We start from the raw sequence: 17,444 nt of genomic DNA, 5'->3' as shown, positions 1-17,444 counted from the left end.
GAGGCAAATGTCAGGCATGTACATGCTAACAAGAACTTATTGAATCACGGAGACAAGTTTGCAGGAATCAGAACATTTATATTTAACTAGAGGTCCAGCGCATGAATTCGTGCATGGGTGGGGTCCGGCCGCCTGTCCCGATGGGGGGCTGATTGGGCTGGGCCTGCAGGGGAGAAGGGCCACGCATGGGCAGCTGGACGGCCGATCCCGCTCTCTATGCGCAGGGGGGGTGGGGAGGGTAAGAGCTTATTGTAGAATAAAATAAATAGCTTAAAAATATTAAAAGCAGAAAACAAAGCTATGCATAGGGTCTGATACACAGACAATACTAAAATTCAGCTCCCTTCCTCCCTGGTTTTCCTTACTACTGGTCACAGTAAAGCAAGTACCGACACCAGAGTTGCAGTCTAGCATGGAGTAAGAATGAGATGGCAGGGCTCTAATTTTAAACAAAGGAATAGATGAGACTATAAAACTCTTATGCAGATCATTATGTAACAAGATTAGTGTAATATGGAGGCTGATAAATGGTCCAGATCACCTCATATTTTGAGTACTATGTAAATTTTAAAAGCATCCAAATTAGTGATAATCCTGACATTCCAACAACTATAAATTTTAATGGAAACAAGGACTATTGAGAGCAGCAATTAACAACAATATTTTCTATGGCAAATGCATTTGTATGTTACACCTATAAACTCCCTGCCACTCTCCCCTATTTCTTTCTCTGCTAACAACAATTGGAGCTATAAATAGATTAGATTCACGCAAGTAGTCAGTGTTCCTGGTACCCATCAGATGTGACATGGTTACAGAGGTGTACTTTTTCCTACTTTCCAATGATTGAAGGAAGTTCTCCAAAATCTACCTCGATCTTTTCCCCTTACTGGTCCCAGAGTTAAAAAATTAGGCATTTATGGTAACTATGTAAATTATTCCAAAATTTTGCTTTAGAATATTCTAAGACAAGCATGTCAAACTCGTGGCCCATGGGCTGCATGCGGCCCACAAGGAATATTTTTGCAGCCCAGCCAATAAAACGATATGCAAGAAACATTTTAATAAAAATTTCATAACTTAATTTTTATAATATCCTGTTACACATAATTATTAATAACAAACTACAATGTTTGCTAATGACTGATTACTATAATCGTGTTGCATTCATTTCCCTTACGCACCTTACGCACAGGTGCACCATTTCTCTCCACTAATACTATCAGTGAGTATTTTAGCAGCCGATAGTCACGTCATGAACTTTGTACTGACTTGTTTGGTATTTGCAACAGGAAATATTTCGCTTTTGGAGAACAAGAAATAGGTTTATTTACATTACACTTATTAATTTGTGCAGTTATCCAGTGTCTGGTAAGTTAATGTTCAAGAAAAAATATTAATTTTTATTAAAATGTTCTATTATTTTGTTAACGATTACTCATTTATTTCAGCCCTCTGTATTCAGCATGTCTCTATCAAAATAAACCTAAGTTTCTATGAAAATTGAAGCTTTTGTTTTTTTTGCGGCCCACATAAACTTAAACCTTGTTTATTTGGCCTGTGCTAGCCTTTGAGTTTGACATGCTTGTTCTAAGACAAAACAATACTATTAACACTTTCTTTTAATTAATCCTTACCCAAGGATATGTTTTTCATTGATTCTAGAGCGAGAGGAAGGGAGGGAGAAAGAAAAATGTTGATGTGAGAAACATCGATAGGTTGTCTCCCACATGTGCCCTGGGGACCAAACCCGGAACCTGGGTACGTACCGTTACCAGGAATTGAACCTGCAACCCTCCCATGCACAGACAACACTGCAACCACTGGGCCATACCAGCCAGGGCAATACTATTACATTTTTTAATACCACAAGGTTGTTTGGAATTACTAGTTATCAGCTAATAAAGCTGAGATTTACATCTACACCTGACTGAATCCAAAGCTCTTTCCACCATGTCAAGTGTTTAAAAATCAGTACCCTAAGTCTTAGCTCTATGGACCCCACAAAAGTTTGATTCAAATTGTGTGCTAAAATGCTCTTAAAAAGTTATAAAAACAATACACTTAGACACATGCTCAACTGCAAAACACTAGAGAGCATTTATGGTCTACTTACACTGCCAAGTGACCTTATTTTTGTGTGGAGCTTTTCCTGCCCTATACGTGTGTTTGATATTCTTTAGGGCAGAACATATTCACTCATATAAAATAGTATAGTACCAAAACATCAGCTTAGCACATTTATTATAAAACCAAGTGCAGATAAGGTGCATCTACTCAGCAGTACTCTAAAACCCATACAGTAACAAATGAGGGGGTCATGCTGTCTTATAGAGGCCTATTTTGAGTACTTTCTTTTGGGGTGGGGTCAACTCTATGGGTAATATAAAATACACATTTATCTGTTTTATACATTGGTATCCCACATTTTTTCACTGGAGAAAAATTTGCTGCTAAACCACAGCATATTAATGTTACTTGGTGATAAAAGATTCTTGGGAATTAAGCTCTGATCAATTTTTAAAAATCTGTTTTTGAAGAATGCAAAAGAAGTTCTTTTGCATATTGGTATGTGAAAATCTTTTACACACTTATAATGGTCTGTCAGGTATAGTTAGAATTTATACCAGGGAGTCAACTGGCTGCTTGGGCAGTAAGCCATTAATATTTAAGTCCCATTAAAGAGCAAGTGGTTTAGTGACAGTAGGCCCTAACTAGATGTGGGGGTGAGGATGGCGTATTAGAGGGGAAAAAAAAAACCAAGGAACACATTTCCCAAGGATAACCCAGTATTTTAAGCCTAAAATATAGACAAATAGGTGATTATGCAACTTCATGCAAATAAACCATCACACTGACACCGTGGGAAAAGTCCTCGATTAAGAACTGGCAATAAACAATAACCAACATTAAATTGGGTTAAGAGCTCTATTCTGTATGAGGCTTGGAATGTTGAACAGTTAATAATCTACAAATCTTAGCTTTCTCACATATAAAATGAAGATAGACTTTATCCAATCTGTTTTAAGGATCAAATAAGGTAGACTACTGAAATGGACTTGTATCCAAACAAATCTTCAAGAAAAATTGAGTGTAAGGAAGGGAAAGTAAATCTTTCTTTTCTATTCCCATTCTCTCAGTTCTACAAGGACAAAGTACAGACCCACAAGGACAAAATACAAACCCTACTAGCTGGGTATTACTCAGGGCAGAATCTACTTATATTGTTCATTTCTTTAAAATATTCCCCCTTCTTTCTCTTCAGCCTTTAAAAATGAAAATGTAGTAAATTTTTGTGACCTAGATGTTTACTAAAATGTAAGCAGTAAAAAGCTTGGATAACTTAGCTCAAAAAACCTTACACCTAATAAACTTTAGAAAACTTTCAATAAAATTATAATAAGATAGAATTATTTATGTGACCTGATTATAGAATCTTAAACTTCTGACTCCTATGTTTTTATTTTGAATTCATTACTTTGTAATCTGGTCACTTTGTAGGCATGGGACAGCAATATGATTCTCTCCATACCACTTGCCTAAGAAAAAGACCACTCTGTTTAAATAGCACTCAAAAAACCTTTCCAAAATGTAAGTCAAGAAATTTAGTTATATATAGAATAAAATAGGAAAATAAATATTTCATTCTATACCCAATCCTCTCGACAGCAGCTCTCGTATGCACATTATCTCTGTTGAACATGCACATTCAAGGTACACAGAGACCACACACATACAACTTGGAACATCACAGAAAAGATTGCTTATCAGCCAGCTTTCATCTTTGCAACCAAAGATTTTCACGAGCAAGATATGACTAATGGGTAGTTAATTAACATGAGATTTGCTCTGTATTCTGCTTATATGAAAAAGTGAAGGACAACCCACAAGGCTGTTATATCCTATGGGAAATACATGATCCTAGTTTGAAGAAAATTTGGCACTCTGGATATTTTCTTCCTACAAGAGTCAATGAGTATTGACACTGGGAATCATGACTATTTCAAATCAGCCAGGATTAAATCTTGAAGCAAGATAATTCAGCCTAATGGATTAATGAATATCTACTTTGCTTTTTTATATGAATACTATCCTAGAAAGTTCTATAGCTGCTTTTCATTTGGCTTTGAAGTATTGGCATGTGGAATTATTTTTTTATGGAGGACAGACAACTGTAAAAATCTACCATTCTGTGAGCATTGCACAGGGAAAGTACTGGGAAGTAAAAAGAAGAGAGTCCAATTCTCATATTGATTTAAACACAGGCTTATTATAAATCCTCTACCAAAGTTCCCAACTGAAAGTGCCTCTTACCTAGTTATATGTGTTAGTAGATTGGGGTTGAACAAATCTAGGTTGGAAAATGATCTAATATTTTACATCTCAATGGAATATTATCTTTATCTGTATCTCAAGCCGATGCTTGCAGCTAAGAAAAAGCACAGGTTTAATTTAGAAGCCACCAAATGTTTATGCAAATGAAATATTGTGCTACAAAGCTGCTACCTTGAAACATTGTTAGCATTATTTTTTACCCACTTATCATAAAAAACTAGTTCTCAGATTCTGCATACAGACAGCTTTATGTAAAATATATAAACATTTGTCCAAATTGGTACACAGATTGCATAAACAAGGCAATTAAGACTGCATTTACAGATGTGCATGTACAATGTTATGCAAATTGTCACAATATTACAATTTCAAAAATTATTCAAATTGGAATCAAAGTAAAGCAATTAGTGAAAAAATACCCATGCAGAATTTAAATGTCTCAGAACAAAATTTAAAATGTCTCAGTAAAAGTTCACACATTTAAAATAGTTTTATTCATTTTATTTGTATATGTCAAAATACATTTTTATTTCCAAAATAGTGGGTTTTGCAACTAGTTTCATGCAGAAACAAGGTCTGCTCAATACTACCAATAAAATCAATATAGCACAGTAGCTGTTCAGTTTTAGATACAAAGAATAAATAACCTAAATACAAAACACTAAAATATTAGAAACATGTATTTAATCATTCTTCACAGGCACCCAAACTTCACAAATATAGTCCTTAGCATGCCTAACTGTTGTGCAACCAGAACATGTTGCAGTCACTCAAACTGATCAATTATCTGGATATTTTGTGTCCATATAAGACCATGGAAATTCTCTATATTCAGACCCACCATTCATACAGTTCAAATATAACCAAAAATAAAATTCCCACAACTATCCTTGTACCTTTAAAAATCAAGAATCCTGAGCTTGGTAGTAAGAGCATAACCTTCTATCTTCATAAAACCAATCGAGAGAGAGGACATGAAATCCTGCTTACCAAAACACCTTTTCCCAACCCCAAAGTAATCTAAAATAGGCAGTAGAACACAATGACCTTTTAAAATGAAGGGGTACAAATTCACATTTGATATAGTATACAATACAATCAATATTACAATTAGCTACTATAAGCTTTACAATATACAATTTATTCAAATGGCTGAACTGTTCAGTGGTTAAGGAGACAGTTATGTGCCTGAAAGATGTAATATTTTTTGCATGGTTTAATGAAAATATAAAAGCTATTTGTCCAAATAAAAGCCATCTCCATTATGTACTTGGTTTTACTTTTTTTTTTTTTTTAAAGGCCACTGAAATGTATAAAATGGTCTGAACATCATGGTGGTATAGAAGTCAATGCCACTTCACATGGCAATAACAGTGCATTTAACATTAACTCACGGTTAAGTCTGCAAATGATTTCATAGCATTACTTTGGCTAGCACAACAGTTTTAGACAGCACTCAGATAAATATCAGTATGTGAAATGTGAAGCAATTATCTTATGCAACTTTAATTATGGTTGAATACTATCAAAAACTGAAAATAAGAGTAAAAGCACTTTACAGTAGAAAACTTTTATAAAGATAGGGCTCCACATAATGTGTTACTTTTAAAGTCTTTATATCACATTGTTAGCAAATTCAGTTTTTAACACTATGTTGGAGTAGCCTACTTTGCATTAACAGACATTTGAAATAAGAAATAGTCAAGCATGCCATGTGGTGTTCTAAAAATCAAAACAATACACTTATTTATATATACAGCATCACTCAGTACCTGCTAAAATGAATGTGAAGATTATAGAATCTAACATCTTGTACTACAGTAATAAAAAACAAACAAAAACAAAAAGTGACCAATGAAGGCAGAAAACAGGACTTAAGAGAACCTAACCTCAACTGACTTTAAAGCATTCATATAAGAAATAAATGCAATATTGCACAAATAGTGAAAGCAAATGTTCCACCAAGCAGTTCAGTTCCAGGTGGGACACAACACAGCATCCGCCTAATACATGAGCCTAATACATGACAATGACCTCAGAAGAGCAAGTGTTCTTTTCTGTAAGTGAAAAAGCCGTGAAAACATAGAAAAGTCTGCCACATGAAGCATTACAAGGAAAAACATACAAACCCAAACTTAGATGTAAAGCAAAAAAAATTTAAATATCGAAAAACTGGAAACGGTGGCACATCAAAAATGTTGAATAACTGTCTTCTGTGAGAGCTGCAAGTTTTTGTTGACACAAAAGTATTTATGTACAACTAAGGCTTACTGGTTAAATATCTGAGGCATATCTGGCCTTGAACACTTTCCTTATATGCTGGAGCTGTAAACAAGTTTTCTCAGTCTTTAAAAAAAATCTTCTCAGCAGCTGCATTAACATGAAACAATGGTCTTGATACAAGAAGGAAAAAAAAAAACAAACCCAAAAAATTTAAACAAAACTCCAAGATAAGAGGGCATTTGGCAGGATATCCAGAAATGACAGTCTCCAAAGACTCTTTCCAGGTTTCCAGTGACTGTCAATTATGGTCCACTGGGTTACTAATATGTGCAATTCCATTATTTGCTGCTTTTTATTTTATTTGGAAAGTTTGCTTATAACTCTGATCAAGGCCCCATTTTCGTCCTTTAGCCTCTGGTTGTCTGCTTTTAGATCTGGTAACATCTATGAGGGGAAAAATGAAGAAAAAGTTTTTCCTCAGTAAAAATATAAAATATTATTCTTAATAAATGTTATATTTTCACCACAAGACACATGAACAAGCTTTGTCAGTTATATATTTTCCTAGTGGCTAAAACATAGAGCAGGAAGAAAAAAAAAAAAAAAAACCAACCCCCAACTTGTGAAGCTCATTAGTTGAATAAATGATGGAATGAACAGCTTATTCTCCCAAAGTTATCAGTTAAAATGTACTAAGTCACTTGATATTATGACCCACAAGCACACCATATTAGAACAGCCAGGAAAAAGGAAGCCTGTTTTTGTTAGGCTAAAATGGAGCTGAAAGGGAGCTCCTTTTAAGAGTTCCTGTCAGTATTAAACCAAGGCTTTTTGCTCAATTTACTTCAGAGCTCAAACCATAACACTTACATATTTCACAAGAAAATCATCATATTTGGGAAAGATTTGAGGGAGTTAGACTTGTTCTAAATTTTTAAAATTCTTTAAAGGATTCGTATATGGTACTAAGTTTAAGTGCCTAGTACAATGTCCGAAACTAGGTGCTCATTAAATGACAACAAAGCAATTATTACTATTATGAGATAGAATAAAATAACATATAAGCAAAAGTAGTAAGCCTGTATTTATAAAAATGTTCAAGAATAGAAAAATAACCAGTTATTTGGAGCAAACAGAGAAACACACCCTCACATTCTCAAAATAAAGCAAATCCATTTTCCGTTTTGCAGAAAACTGAACGAGAGGGTGAAAATATTGTAAGTGACATGGATTTTCCACCAAGTAGAATGATTTAAATTACATGTGCTCTGCTAGATTTGCTAGGAAATGAAACAGCTTATATTTTGGACATTAAAGCATACTTTTTAAGATATTTAGCAAAATATAAGCAAAATCTATATGAAAAGTTAAATTTTATGTGGACCCAACCAATTCTTACCTGTGTTCGAAATGTATGAATATAAAATACAGTAATCTGAAGTTTATGTATGAAGTTTATGTATTAAGAGAACTAAGTGAATATTAAGAAGGCCCTTACTGAAAGTGACATTTTGGAAAACAGATGATGCATGCTTAATCTTCATCTTCAACATATATTATGTGTATAACACGTTACATTATGTTCCATTTTCTTTCTAGTTAAGAATTTGAAATATAACAGCCATATTTTTAAGTCCTAAAATATTTGTGGAGCCAAAATGTGTACAAGCTTTGTGAAAGTGCAGACAAGTCTTTTACTTAAATTCCAAAATCATTCTCTAAGTTTACTGTAGTTTAAATATAGAATTAGTGACACTTTCTAACATTCTGAGAAGCCATGCATAATTAAGGTTATATGATAAGCTCCAGACAAAATGGCATTAATTTGTAAAAGTGAACTCAAGACACGCTTACTAATACAAAAACACCTGCCTGGCTCTACCAAGAAGAAATGATGAAACTATAAATTTAGGTTCACAGACTGCAGTTTCCTACACAACCCTGAGCGCTTGGCTACCACTCTTGTCAAGGCCCTATTCTCAGTCAGCAGTCGTTCATTTAACTCTCTCAGAGTTTGAATTTGCTTTATTTGATGCAGGTTCTGCAGGAATCAGAACATAAAAGAAATAAAAATAAAAAATAAGAAAATGGAAAAGAGTACAATAAAAACATAAAGAATCACAGACAATGAATATAAGAAAAAATTAATTCTTAAAAAATATTCCATGAGCTCTACAAAGATATACAGTGTAGTCCTAAAATTCCATATCAAACAAAATACATAAGCAAATAAAATCCAAAAAATTTGTCTACAAAGGCACTCAATAATAATGTTCTATAAAGTAATCAAATAATTTAATACTAAAACACTTAAATCTTGAAATTCTAGTTCTATGGGCCCAACTTCCTATTCATTAGTTTCTAATTCATAGTGTGAAAGAGATATTTTATGCAAGACAATGTGATAAGAGTTAATGAATTAACTATGCTGTTTTTTCTTTTTCTGCAAAGACTGTTCCTCCCAACATTCAAAACAAATAGTTATTTCCATAGGAAATGCAGAATTTGATAAAATATAGCTCTGCTTGTCTACTATTTTAATATCCTTTATTTTCAAAGGAGAATATTTTTATATTGAAACGTCTCCACCATTTATTCTCCAAGAAACAGAGCATGTGAATGTGAAGGACAAATAATGAATCCCAAATCTTATAGTCATTATTGTCTAATATGTTCTGTACCTGAACATCAAAAGTTCCACAAAAATTGATTAACAAAAAGATATATGTGTTAAGTACTTTTCTAGTCCACCTACGACCTGGATTTAGGAAGAAAGAGAAGCTTGGATATAGATAAAATCACAAATTGCATAAACAGCCTTGAGAACAATTACTGTGAACATAACACCTATAACAGCACTGTAAAATTTGAGTTCCTAAACAGCACTATGTCTCATAAGTAGCATGGTTTATACTTACTTTGAGCTCTTCTTCCATTTCAGATATTCTTCTTTCTAGAGCTCTTCGTTCCTAGGTCAATTTAAAAGAACAATATTAAGTATATAATAATTATATTCTTATGTTCTCTTCTAAATTGTGAAATAGTGCCACTTGAGAATCAAAAATCAAATCAGGAGCAGTGTAGAAAAAGGTGTGATGCCAGTGATGTGTAAAGAGCTTTCCAATATTTGAGAAAGAAATATGAAAGTCATTATTTGCATTACTTTCTATAAGCTCTTTCTTTAAAGCTTTGACTTTCTGGTAAGATGCTACATAACATCTTCAAACTATTTTAGCTCACGTAAAATGCAAGGATAGAGTAAACCAATACTGAAGACTTAGGATTGTATAGGAAAAAAACAAAAACAAAAAACTCACACAAAGATGCAATTATTCTACAGTGTTAGAAGCAGAAAAGCAAGAAGCAAACGTGCCTAAAATACCTGTACTTTAAAATTTCCATAGGATTTAAGAGAAGTTCATCTCTTCCACCCAAATTATTTACTAGCCATTATTTACCCAATTGACTTCATAGCTTATTCAGTTGATACTGTGTAGCATTAACGCAGTGAATCTAATGAAGAAGCAACTGCAGCATTTTATTTTACATTACCTTATTTCAAAGAGTGACAGGCAAAGGCAACAAACATTTTTGCAGTGTACTGTTTTATACTCCCTCAAATAATAAGCATTCTAGGGTGTTATGCAAAAAAGCAAGCAGCAATAATTAATGTGCTGTAAAACTTTGGTTAGGTCATACCGCCCAGAAGATACTGACTCTTGCCGGTCACCTTTCAGATACAAACCATTTAAATTTAGTTTAATTATACCGAAACTACTTCCAAGACATTCTTTCCCAGATTAATAATTAATGTTTATATTTAGTGAAGCAGTACATTTACTATAAATGTTAATGTTTTTAAGGGTATGTAATTTAAAAAAATAGATGGAATCTTACTAGTTTGATAAGTACCATGTTATTCTATTATCAGCATGTTATTTTCATAAACAGACCTTTCTCCTAGTTAATAATACAGCTACGACAATTTATAAAAAACAATGAACTTCTCAAAATACTAGGACATATGTCATATTTAATTCTTATAAATTTTTGAAATACCAGAAATAGCATAATAGCATGTTTTCTCCTACTGATAAGTAATTGCCCCACCACCCTCAATTTTATTAGGTGACTTCAAGATTTTAACTACTTAGTGATAAAGACAAGAACACCATACTAAATTGCCTTGTTGCCCAACTGACAACCATAAAGTTATAGAAATTTCTTATGTCTGACAAATAAACTTACTAACATTAAAAATATGGTTATGAGAAAATGCATGTAAAGTGCTTACCCCAGAATCTGCACTTAAGAAAGTGCTGAAGGAGTGTTAGTAGTTATTATTAATACTATGACCGTCAATGTCTGTTAAATTGAGAATGAATTAGCTACTTTGTAACTTATCTGCATTTGACAGACAGAAGAGGTCAGGTGAGAATGTCAGAAAACAAAAATATGTATCCTGTGCCTAAGCTTAGGATAAACAAAGGATAAACATAAAAATACCAGTTATCTCTCATGACAGGGTGATGGATGATTTTATTTTTTTCTTTTGCTAAATTTTTTGTAATAAATATATATTTTTGATTAAGTTATCTGCCTTTTCATCTCAACCATAATATGGATAACAGAGGAGTGGTTTTTATTTCTACATGTTAGATATAAAATTCAATAATAGTTCCATTATGAAAGAATATAGTATTAAATTTAATAAAATAAGTGATTCAAATTTTAGCAATTAGTTATACAAATAGTTTACACACACACACACACACACACACACACAAACACACACACACTTTTTTATTGACTGATTTGAGAGAGAGAGAAACATTGATTTGTTGTTCCATGTATTTGTGTAATCACTGGTTGACTCTTGTATGAGCCCTGACCAGGGATCAAACCTGCAACCTTAGTGCAACGGGACAATGCTCTAACCAACTAAGTCACTTGGCCAGGGCACCAAATTTTTTTTAAATGGTCTAGAACAGTGGTCGGCAAGCTCATTAGTCAACAGAGCCAAATATCAACAGTAAAAGGATTGAAATTTCTTTTGAGAGCCAAATTTTTAAAACTTAAACTATATAGGTAGGTACATTGTTATTAACTTAATTAGGGTACTCCTAAGGCTTAGGAAGAGCCACACTCAAGGGGTCCAAGAGCCGCATGTGGCTCGCGAGCTGCAGTTTGCCGACCACGGGTAGAACAGTGGTTCTCAACCTTCCTAATGCCGCGACCCTTTAATACAGTTCCTCATGTTGTGGTGACCCCCAACCATAAAATTATTTTTGTTGCTACTTCATAACTGTAATTTTGCTACTGTTATGAATCGTAATGTAAATATCTGATATGCAGGATGTATTTTCATTGTTACAAATTGAACATAATTAAAGCATAGTGATTAATCACAAAAACAATATGTAATTATATATGTGTTTTCCGATGGTCTTGGGCGACCCCTGTGAAAGGGTCGTTCTACCCCCAAAGGGGTCACAACCCACAGGTTGAGAACCGCTGGTCTAGAACAACCTTAGTTGATTTGGCTCAGTGGCCGCTAGAGCATCAGCCTGCAGGCTGAAGGGTCCTGGTTTCTATTCCAGTTAAGGGCATATACCTCGGTGGCAGGCTCAATCCCCTGCTCTGGTCATCCCCTGCCCTGGTTGGGGTGTGTGCAGGAGGCAACCAATCGATGTGTCTCTCTCACATGGATGTTTCTTTCGCTCTGTCTTTCCCCCGCCCTTCCACTCTCTCTAAAAATCAATGGAAAAATATCCTTGGGCAAGGATTAACAACAACAACAAAATGGCCTAGAACATAATTTTTTAAAACTGCTGAAAGCATAATAAAACAAGTAGTTATTTCAAGATACAATTTAGTAAATGGCACAACACTAACAGACTTTGTTTATTTATGGAGTCTGTATTTTAGTATCATTTCTCTCTCTCTCTTTTTTTAGTCAGAATGGTAAATTGGCTATTTTTAAAATGGAATGAGAGAAAATGTTTTTATATCAACTGCTTCTAATAATTTATTCTTTGATCTAGAGATCATAGATACCCAGGATGTAATTTCTTCTCTGCTTGAAACCTTACAAGTCACCACTCACTTGCATTATAGATACTCTTAGAGCACTTGTCCTTTAACTTTTGATCTTTTATACATTTTCAACTGCTCAGACTAAACTTGTAGAGTTATTCCTATGACCCTGAGCAAAAAAATAATAAACAGAGAGAAATGAAAGTGAATATATTAGCCGAAACCGGTTTGGCTCAGTGGATGGAGCGTCGGCCTGCGGACTGAAGGGTCCCAGGTTCGATTCCGGTCAAGGGCATGTACCTGGGTTGTGGGCACATCCCCAGTAGGAGGTGCGCAGGAGGCAGCTGATCGATGTTTCTCTCTCATCGATGTTTCTAACTCTCTATCTCTCTCCCTTCCTCTCTGTAAAAAAATCAATAAAATATATTAAAAAAAAAAAAAAGAAAGTGAATATATTAGAGCCAGATAAAAAATTTAGAAAGATATAAAATGGCAAAAGAATTTCCTTATACAGTGGGGCCTTGACTTACGAGTTTAATTCGTTCTGAGACCAAGCTCGTTAAGGAGCTCGTTAACTCAAATTACTCTATCAACTCAATGCAAAAAATCGGCCAAGAGACAGCTGGTATCTCAAAAAACTCGTTAGTCAGGACACTCGTAAGTCAAGGCCCCACTGTAATCATTTTTTGTTTAAAATATTTTACTTAAGTAAAATACTTAAACTCAAAATGAAATAAATATTATTAAATTAACTTTTAAAAGAATTTGAAAATTTGATGCTCACTGAAGCTTTACAAAAATTACTTCAAGAATGAAAGTATTTTAATTTTGCAAAGAATTAAACTAAATGTATGCATGATTACAATGTTTTCAGTATATTACTATAAAAATCAAAGAGATAAATGGCATCTCAAAAATATCAGATTCACGATCATAATGTGTGTTTACATTTCAGAATTAAGGCAATATATTTTTAATCAATTAAAAGAATAATATGACAAATTAAGTCTTACTTAATAAGACAATTTCACACCTATAGATAACCCACAGGCACCCAAAAGAAGGTAAGCTAGAAAACATTCTAATTAAATTTAAGAGTATTAATTTAAACTCATTAAAACTACCATCCACAAAAACTAAAGGGAAAAGAACTACTGTTGCTTACACAAAACAATAAAATGGGAAAATGATCTATAATAATAAAAGTGTAATATGCTAATTAGTCCAACGTCCTTACAGATGGCCTTCAGGATGAAGCAGGGGCTGCGAGGGAAGCCGGTGCTGGCAGCTGGGGGAAGGAAGGCCTACTCTTGCATGAATTTCATGCATCGGGCCTCTAGTATTCAATAAAATGGACACTTACCCTTTTTTCCATTTCCAATAGTGACCTATCAGTATATCTTTCTTGTCTCTGCAAGAAAAGTAAGAAATATATAAGGGATATAAGTGTAATGAAAAATAAACAGGGTGTGTGTGTCATTTCAGTTGTTTATTGTTATAAATCAAATTCAGAATTTCTATCACCATGAAACTGTTTCAGCTAATCTTTATTTCTTTCTGAAATTTAAATTTATATTTTAATTGCTAGAAATTTAAAACAAAGGCTAATATATATACCAGTTCAGAACATGAAATGAATCCTAAGAATGCTTAAAAGATTGAAGAATTAAATTACATTCAAAAGCACCTGGAATAAATCAGAAATAGATGGAACAATGCCATCAAGTAGACATTAAATAAGTTTTAGATAGAAAATTAATATTTTATTGGGGATTTTTTCCCATATAACAACATTTTAGCAATTTTATGATTCATTTACCAATTTCTTAGGTTAAAAAATCAACTTTTGTTAATATTTCTGATAAATATTCTTGATGTTATATTAAAATCAGATTTAGTAAATGTGGTGAATTGACATTTGACAAAATTTATCAAACCAGTTTCTGGCCCTGACCAGTTTGGCTCAGTGGACAGAGCATCGGCCTGTGGACTCAAGGGTGCCAGGTTCGATTCCAGTCAAGGGCATGTACCTTGGTTGCGGGCACATACCCAGTAGCGAGTGTGCAGGAGGCAGCTGATTGATGTTTCTCTCTCATCGATGTTTCTAACTCTCTATCCCTCTCCCTTCCTCTCTGTAAAAAAATTAATAAAATATATTTAAAACAACAACAACAACAACAAAAAACCAGTTTCTGGTAAGTTAACCTATTTCCCTCCCTTGGAGACTGTATATGGAGGAAGGTGGCTGAGCTAAGGCAGGATTCAAGGATTCTAGAGTCCATTGGCTAAATACTATCAAATACACCTAAACTTCAAGATTTTTAGAAGAATAATAGTTACCAAATCTCTAGACCTAAAGCTATTTTCAGAAAACTAGTTATATTTTCATGTACAGAGGCTCATTAAGCTACTAATGTATCCTGAAGAATAATGACATTCCAGTTTACTAGGAAGCCTAAGGATAAGCCAGCAAGTTTTAACTTGTATAACATTCTAAGTTTTTGACGTGTCACTATGAAATGTGTTCATTTACTTCTCTGTGTATCTTTCCTGCCCCCCCTACTTTTTAATTTTAAAAATATATATTTTTATTGATTTCAGAGAGAGAAGCATCAATGATGAAAGAGAATTACTGATCAGCTGCCACCTGCACGTCCCACACTGGGGATTGAGCTCGGGCTTGTGTCCTGACAGGGAATTGAACCATGACCTCCTGGTTCATAGGTCAACGTTCAATCACTGAGCTACACCAGCTGGGCTCCCTCCCATTTCTAAAATTAAATTTATTGGGCTGATATTGGTTAATAACATTATATGAATTTCAATTCTATAATACATCAAATGTATATTGCTGACCACCCAAACTCTTGTCTCCTTCCGTCACCATGTATTTGACCCCATTTACTTCTAGTAAGCACCATACTTATCTGTGTCTAAAGTTTGTTCGCTTTGTTTGTTCTGTGTATCTTTACAGTAAAATCTCATTAATTAATAAAATCTGAAGAGCCTTCATAACCTCATAAGGTTAGCGTGGGCCCTAGAATTTCAGCACAACTTGCATTCTGCATAGACAATTGCTTTACAACATAATAATGGCTAACAGCAACAATAAAAAGTGGTAACAAGTACAAGTTCAACACAGAAAATTAATTTTAAAAATTATGAAAAAGATGAGTGTAAAAAAGGAGCCAAAGAAAGTATGCAGTATAATTTATCGAATTTTAATCAGTGTTTTCAAACTGGATTCTAAGAGTTGTACTGCAGAAATGTGCTTATGCTAAAAAATCCCATGTGAAATTTAAACAAGTTTGTTTTCTTAACAATGACAGGATCCCTTAGAGCCTTTGCCATATAAATAGACCCTGTAAAATCTCTGAGATGTAGAATATATAGTATTTCCCAAGTTTCTTGGATCACAAAGCTTTTTTTTTTTTTTTTTGAAGTGGGGGCAGGAGGAGGAGAAGGGAATGTGCCTATTACTGTCTCCCAGGACTAGTGTTCCAAGAAAGAGCTTGGGAAACAATTCCTTGACCCTACACATCTTAGAACAAATGAACAAGGTTTTTAATTCTGCTTAGCTATCCCAATTTTCTTGTCTAAAATACTCTCCTCTAGGCTACTGCATAGAAGGAAGGCAAAATGAGTTATAACTACAATTATCTTCTTCCAGTATTACTATATCATACCACCATTTTTTGAATAGGAAATATTTATAATGAATAAAAATTATTATAAATAAATGTTATAACTTTAAGGAGATTCTGTATAGATGCTTTCAATGCCTTGCTACATTTGGTATTCTGGAAATAAGCATTTAAATCCTTCATGTACAACCTAAGTATTAAAAGGCTTAAAAATATTTAGACTCTCCATTATGAGGCTAAACTTCTAGATTTTCAATTCACTTTAAAAAAAAAGGTAGATAAAATGATCATTAAGCTGTATTATATTGTTTCTTTCTGACTAATAAATAAGCTATTATCAGTAACCAAACTTATGTTTAGAACACTAGAGAACACTGCAATGTAATCTTTTGGATAGAATAAATCACAACCATTGCCTATAGAGTAACGGAAGGAAAAAGGTTCAAACCTGGGTAGCCTTTTCCAACTGCAATTTAAGATCTGTCAGTTCCATGTTTGTATCATGTAGCTGTGCTTTCAGCTTTTCATTTTCAGCTAGAATTTGTTCATAAAGCTACAAAAATAAGGGAAGAAGAACAAATTACTTTTGTGCCCTAATAGTTTAGTAACATTTTCTATTGATTACTTCACAATATTAAAACTTGTATAGAAAGATTAAGGTAACATGAGGTTTTAAAGGATACATTAAAATATATTTTAATTCTTTGTGGTTGCAATGCAGACAGTTTTGATTACACAGGTATATTTGTCCTACATAAACTCTTAGAAACTAACTCTAGTATTTAAAATAAAAGACAGCACTAAAAAGTCGGACTTTTGAGTATCCATTAAAGAACTTCAGTTTTCTGATAAAGAGGGACAGTAACTGCACAGTAATAGCTGGAGCTCTGGAGACACTGTGATTTTTATTTGTGGTCTATGAGCTTTTCTGCCTATCATGCCCTCTTCAATTCCTGACAGTGAGAAGTATCAGTTGCATTTATCATTGTATTTGTATTATTTTTACTAAAGTTAAAAGACAAGTGAAATATATCTTGAATACTCACAGAATGCCTGAATTTACTACTTCTTTTTCTCTCATCTCTACTACTACCATGAAAAATGGCAATAATATTCTCTTAGCTAAACTATTCTAATGCTAGACTTACTCTCCTGACCTCCATCTAATCTGTTTTGTATGTAGCAGCAAGTTAACTTTTCAAAATG

General features: G+C 33.7%; 1 protein-coding gene across 8 annotated transcripts in view; it reads right to left on the bottom strand.

Annotated features, from left to right (window-relative positions):
• Positions 1–4,814: 4,814 nt before the first annotated feature.
• PPP1R12A (protein phosphatase 1 regulatory subunit 12A) overlaps positions 4,815–17,444 on the bottom strand; it is a 149,076-nt gene continuing 136,446 nt past the window's right edge. For 4 of the 8 annotated variants that reach the window (XM_070409662.1, XM_070409667.1, XM_070409666.1 and 1 more), the window contains 5 exons: positions 16,687–16,791; positions 13,958–14,005; positions 9,477–9,527; positions 8,431–8,599; positions 6,920–7,002 (listed from right to left, as the gene is read on the bottom strand). In XM_070409662.1, coding sequence (XP_070265763.1) covers positions 8,459–8,599; positions 9,477–9,527; positions 13,958–14,005; positions 16,687–16,791 — 345 coding nt within the window. In that variant the 3' untranslated portion in view covers positions 6,920–7,002; positions 8,431–8,458. Of the gene's footprint in view, positions 7,003–8,430; positions 8,600–9,476; positions 9,528–10,257; positions 10,289–13,957; positions 14,006–16,686; positions 16,792–17,444 lie in introns of those variants that run through there. The other 4 variants (XM_070409663.1, XM_070409668.1, XM_070409664.1 and 1 more) reach the window with 3 other exon arrangements.

This window comes from Myotis yumanensis, unplaced genomic scaffold (genome assembly GCF_028538775.1).
Source record: "Myotis yumanensis isolate MYYU_CA2020_CCGP unplaced genomic scaffold, mMyoYum1.0.hap1 SCAF_3, whole genome shotgun sequence".
NCBI classification, from domain to species: Eukaryota; Metazoa; Chordata; class Mammalia; order Chiroptera; family Vespertilionidae; genus Myotis; species Myotis yumanensis.
This window is presented reverse-complemented; position numbering and strand designations above follow the sequence as displayed.